This window comes from Oncorhynchus gorbuscha, linkage group LG02, assembly GCF_021184085.1.
Source record: "Oncorhynchus gorbuscha isolate QuinsamMale2020 ecotype Even-year linkage group LG02, OgorEven_v1.0, whole genome shotgun sequence".
Lineage (NCBI taxonomy): Eukaryota > Metazoa > Chordata > Actinopteri > Salmoniformes > Salmonidae > Oncorhynchus > Oncorhynchus gorbuscha.
In genome coordinates, this window is record NC_060174.1 from 14992796 (window position 1) to 14998477 (window position 5682).

At 39.9% G+C, this 5682-nt stretch overlaps 1 protein-coding gene across 1 annotated transcript; it reads right to left on the bottom strand.

Annotated features, from left to right (window-relative positions):
* Positions 1-7: 7 nt before the first annotated feature.
* LOC123991267 (zinc finger protein 287-like) lies at positions 8-3424 on the bottom strand. Its single transcript, XM_046292699.1, has 4 exons — positions 2962-3424; positions 2681-2805; positions 1848-1950; positions 8-1507 (listed from the first exon to the last, which is right to left on the bottom strand). The coding sequence occupies exons 1-4, from the start codon at positions 3233-3235 to the stop codon at positions 534-536; spliced, it is 1476 nt and encodes a 491-aa protein (XP_046148655.1). The 5' UTR covers positions 3236-3424; the 3' UTR covers positions 8-533.
* Between the last annotated feature and the right edge of the window lie 2258 nt (positions 3425-5682).

Consider the following 5682-nt stretch of genomic DNA (forward strand, 5'->3'; position numbering starts at 1 on the left):
AACATAGAACACGTGAACAATATAGCCTCAAAACATGGTTCAAACTATAATTTTGATATCATAGATGGTCAGTCATACATAGTTCTGTCTATGAATTTGAGAGGGGTTACATATCCCCTGCCTCATCCCTCAGATTTTTACTGAATCAAGGACAGTCCGCTTTGTTATCATTTCTACTGCTGATGGCCGCTTTTTCGTATTGTTAAACAAAATGGTAAGTCTTACAAATTTCGTTAAACAAAATGGTAAGTCTTACAAATTTCGACCATTTGTAATAAAAACCCATTTAAAAAAAAATAGCCTTCATTTGCAAGGAAATCGCAGAGGTCACGGCCTTATTCTTCAAATTGTTTACTTCACAAAAACATACATTTTCAAGAGCAATTCTGAAAAACGTTTATTGCACCTTTCATATAATCCATTCATTTTGTTACAAAACTAGTCCTCAACTGTAAATGTCAAATAGCCCACTAAAGACAAAACGAGTTCAGTCAAAAATGTTAAAATGCTGAATTATTCATGACTAATCGTGTTCACGGTATACTCGGTGACATCACATCTCCAGCACTTGAGCAACCAGAATGGTTTCTCTCTAGGTGAATTCTAAGGTTGTCTTTCGCAGCAAACCTCTCCCCACACTGTATGCAGATGAAGGGTCTTTCTCCTGTGTGAACACTCTTGTGTCTGATGAGATTACTAGAGTCCGCAAACCGCTTTCCACACAGTGGGCAAACAAATGGTTTCTCTCCCGTGTGGACATTCTGATGTTTCTTCAGATAACCGGCTTGGCCAAACCTCTTCCCACACTGAGAGCAGCTGAAGGGTTTCTCTCCTGTGTGAACCCGCTGGTGAGACTGAAGATACTTTGGACAAGTGAAACTTTTTCTACAGAAGCCACAAACAAACCGTTTTTCTCGCTTGCCAACCCTGTGCTGAATTGTATGTCCTGCCATGTAGCGTTGGACTATGCCCACCTTTGACCTTGCGGTGTTCTCTCTCATATTTTCTTGACTGTTAGAGAAAATATTTCCAAAGTTTTCACTAGCCTCGGAAGAGATGCTGTTTTGCGGATGCAAATCATTACTGCTATCATTATCATAATAATTATCATTACTGCTAGATTGATATTTTTCTTCATAGGGTCCAGAATCAAGCATTACAGCCTCTGGTTTCACATTGTGAGATTCAACAGCGAACAACGTTTCCTCAGCTACGGAAGTCTGTCGTTGTTGCTTTGTGTGAGCTGTGACACGAGTGGGGCTCATTTCTGCAGCATAAGAGCAAGCTGGATCCTCAGAATCTGTTTCAGTGCTTCTTGGTGTCCACAAGCCTGAGTATCCCTGCCTCTGTACGTGGTGTCCAACGTTCGTATGCTGAAGCTTCTGGAACGTGCTCTCGCTTTCTTGGTCTGCGTTGATGTGAGAATCATAGTCCTCAAAGAGACTGTCGGTCTGAGTGTGCCCAATCACATCTCTTTTGTCTTCATCAGCACCTGATTCAACACTGCCTATAGAGAGGAAATAATTTATTAAATATAACTGAACAGTGAATCATAGTGTATAATTGCCTTTCCTTTCCTAAGATGGGGTTGGTATTTTCTATTATAGATAATTCCATATGACTGGCATTTTACAATTTATTATTGGGGCGGCAGGGTAGCTAGCCTAGTGGTTAGTGTTGGACTAGTAACCGAAAGGTTGCAAGTTCGAATCCCCAAGCTGACAAGGTACAAATCTGTCGGCAGTTAACCCACTGTTCCTAGGCCGTCATTGAAAATAAGAATTTGTTCTTAACTGACTTGCCTGGTTAAATAAAGGTAAAAATAAATAGGCTTCCATTGCACTTACTCTCCCCTTTTATCATTGGGTAATTCTGTAGGCTTATGGTGCCCTCCAGTCCTTCCTCTTTGATTTGGATGCACCCAGGCTTACACATCTCCTTCACCATAGACTGTAAGGGAACCAGATTCATCCTTTAAAAGTTTTCAATAATATGACGTCTCATAGATCATTATATAAGTATGGTCTGTATTGTTGTATGTATTGAATATGCACTTTTTTATGACCAATGGCAGTAAAAAATTGTCAATAACATATCAAGAAGAACATGTCACTCCAATTATGTAAAGAAAGTAATAATGTAATAGTCCATTGAGAAGGACTCCTAGACCCCCCATATTCAACTGGCAGACTGCGGACCCGATCTAGACCCAGAACTCGGTCAATTTGGACTGCGCGTTCCAAAAAAATGTAATAGAAAGTTGGGGCTTTTTTACTCAATCGGGGCTTCGACCCCTGGTATCATATAAACACACATAAGACATGGGAGAATGCGTAGAAAATGTCTGGAAATTCACTTTAGAACAGTAACAAAAAAATCTCTACCCCATGCAAAATGTGCAGAATTGTGTGAAATCTGCTTTAAAAAATGCAACATTTTCTCTCCGCAAATAAGAGGGTGTGAACAAATTGGGGTTGCATGGGTTGCGACGTGACGGTTTGTTACTACGCCGATAAATTGCATTATCCAATCCGATCTTAACCACCTAAGAAATTTGTGTGACCAGACCTTCTCAAATAGTACTTGAGTATCCCTGTCCTAGAGTATCATACCAGTACTACATTTTTAACTAGGGTGCCTGAAACCGTAGTTAACATTTTCCACATTATTAGTCATCTACCTTCATGACAGCACAAGACTGTTTTATAGAAACTTCATTTTCGTTGTTTGGATGCTCCTCGTCGCTGCAACGGTGGTTCAACTCTTTCCCCTTGGGACTCCCGTTATATCGATTTTCACCCGCCTCTAAATACACAAAAAAAAAAGAATTAAAAACGGACCTGGCACAACAGAAATTAGGAGAAAACCCATGCAAACTATAGAATTGACTACGGTGGATAGTAAACTAGTGGTGGTATCAAAAACATTGGTTAAATCCCTGCAATTGTAAACAAAAGTTACCCAAGTTGAGGACTGGTCTCACTGGGAGATGATTTCTGATGGAGCGCTCGTGAACTAGGCCAACTGACTTCTTTCCATGTCCATGCGCATTACGTGTCTCCATTATATGTAACTTCTCCCTCAAAACGTCATTTTCTTTTTGACTTCGAGATATTTCCAAGTGTAAAACGGCGTATCCATCGTCCACAAGTTCGCATATTTCTGACACGGCCGCGTTCATCAAGACCTCCATAATGGAGGTGAGCTGTGTGTGAAAAGGAACGGAAGACGACATTGTGTACCACAAATGGACTGACAATCTTGTTACAGCAAGGTACCTCCAAATATGTTGTACCCTAATCCACACAGACACGCGGCATTTGTCTATGAGTCAATTGATGTTGTTAGAGGATTTATAACGTTACAGTTGTAACAGAGACTCCAACCTACCGTAAAGGAAGAAGCATTCCGCACTACAAGACTGCGTGAGAGTACTTACGCCAATCACGTTTCCAAATTCTTACCCAATGGGGTTGCTTGTTGGAAATCATTGCACACAATGCGCACGCGCTTGTCCAGCGTGGACTACAGACATAAACCAGAGATGAAGGCGGTTTTTCGAATCTTTACATAATCCATTTAGAAACCAATTAAAAATATAGTACATTTAGTCCCTACAATTGTCGGATATGTCTGAGTGTCATAGAAATGTGAGAATAGAGGATATAGATAGAGGACACAGATATGAAGACAATTAATTAACTCTAAAACTAAAAAATCTTGGACCCAAAAAACGACATTGTGTTACAAAAATATATTATTTTAAGTCAATAAAGAAACATTACAATACTGTTCTATATATAACTATGTGGATGGACCTACACATAAACATAGCATAGGCCTACGTTTGAATCATTTTAACATGTTTTAAACTCAAAACCACTGGTGGAAAAAGTACCCAATTTTCATATTTGAGTAAAAGTAAAAGATACCTTAAAATAAAATGACTCGAGTAAAAGTCACCCAGTAAAATACTACTTGAGTAAAAGCCTAAAAGTATTTGGTTTTAAATGTACTTAAGCATCAAAAGTATAAATAATTTAAAATGTCTTATATTAAGCAAACCAGACAACACGATTTTCTTGTTTTTTAAATTTACGGATAGCCAGGGTCACAGTTCAGCACGCAGACTTAATTTACAAACGAAGCATTTGTATTTAGTGAGTCTGCCAGATCAGCGGCAGTAGGGATGACCAGGGATGTTCGCTTGATAAGTACTCGAATTAGACAATTTTCCTGTCCTGCTAAGCATTCAAAATGTAACGAGTACCTTTGGGTGTCAGGGAAAATGTAAGGAGTAACAAGTACATTATCTTCTTTAGGAATGTAGTTGAGTAAAAGTTGTCAAAAATATAAATAGTAAAGTGAAGTACAGATACCGTAGTACTTAAAATAATTTTTACTTAGGTACTTTACACCACTGCTCAAAACGTTACAAAATATGCTTAAACCTAAGATCGGTGTGGCTAAATGGGCAAAACAACACTGAAGTGATAACAAGCATTGACACTCCCCAGGAAACATTCCCATGCCTTGCCACCTGATTAACTATTGTAATATAATAATAATAATAATATATGCCATTTAGCAGACGCTTTTATCCAAAGCGACTTACAGTCATGTGTGCATACATTCTACGTATGGGTGGTCCCGGGAATCGAACCCACTACCCTGGCGTTACAAGCGCCATGCTCTACCAACTGAGCTACAGAAGGACCTACTAACATTGATTTACTTGCTATTGTGATTAGTCGCATGTTTTTTTTATTCATAAATTGTTTGTATTTGATTATACAGCAAATAGTTAGAATAGTCAGCATTAGACAATAACAATTTCATTGTGTACAAAACATTAGGAACACCTGCTCTTTCCAGGACATAGATTAACCAGGTGAATCCAGGTGAAAACTATGATCCCTTATTGATGTCACTTGTTTAATCCGCTTCAATATAACGCGAATGTCTAGCTACCCAAAGGTTGCGAGTTCAAATTTGAGCTAATTAGTAACTTTTCAACTACTTACAACTTTTTTTAGCTAACCCTTCCCCTTATCCTTTTAGCTAACCCTCTCATCGCCTAACCCTAACATGAACTCTCTTTTAGCTAACCCTCTCATCGCCTAACCCTAACATGAACTCTCTTTTAGCTAACCCTCTCATCGCCTAACCCTAACATGAACTCTCTCTTTTAGCTAACCCTTTCGCCAACCTTTTAACTTAACTCCTAAAAGTATCCATAACCTTAGGCCTAAACCCTAGTTTAGCTAACGTTTTGCCGTGCAGTAGCAGAGAGAACAGTCTATGATTTAGGTGACTGGAGTTTGTGACAATTTTTTGGGGCTGTCATCTGACACCTCCTAGTATATAGGTCCTGGATGCAGGAAGCTTGGCCCCAGTGATGTACTGGGCCGTACGCACTACCCTCTGTAGCACCATACGGTCAGATGCAGAGCAGTTGCCATACCAGGCTGTGATGCAACCGGTCAGGATGCTCTCGATGTATTTGATACCATTCCAGCCATTACCACGAGCCCGTCCTCCCCAATTAAGGTGCCACCAACCTCCTGGGACTGGGTTTATGAAATTTGACTCTCCATGGGAACGAGTCTCCATGGGAACGAGGGCTTTCCTCCGACCCTCCTCGTCTACAGACACGCCCATTTGCTGCAGTTGAGCGTCCAT

What these genes read in the sequence shown, in the direction of transcription:
- LOC123991267 (XM_046292699.1), bottom strand. Translation starts at nt 3,235, where the DNA reads ATGTCGTCTTCCGTTCCTTTTCACACACAGCTCACCTCCATTATGGAG. An exon ending in GAGACCAGTCCTCAACTTGG is followed by an intron (nt 2,806 to 2,961) that starts GTAACTTTTGTT and finishes TTGTGTATTTAG; the next exon opens with AGGCGGGTGAAAATCGATAT. An exon ending in CCCAATGATAAAAGGGGAGA is followed by an intron (nt 1,508 to 1,847) that starts GTAAGTGCAATG and finishes TCCTCTCTATAG; the next exon opens with GCAGTGTTGAATCAGGTGCT.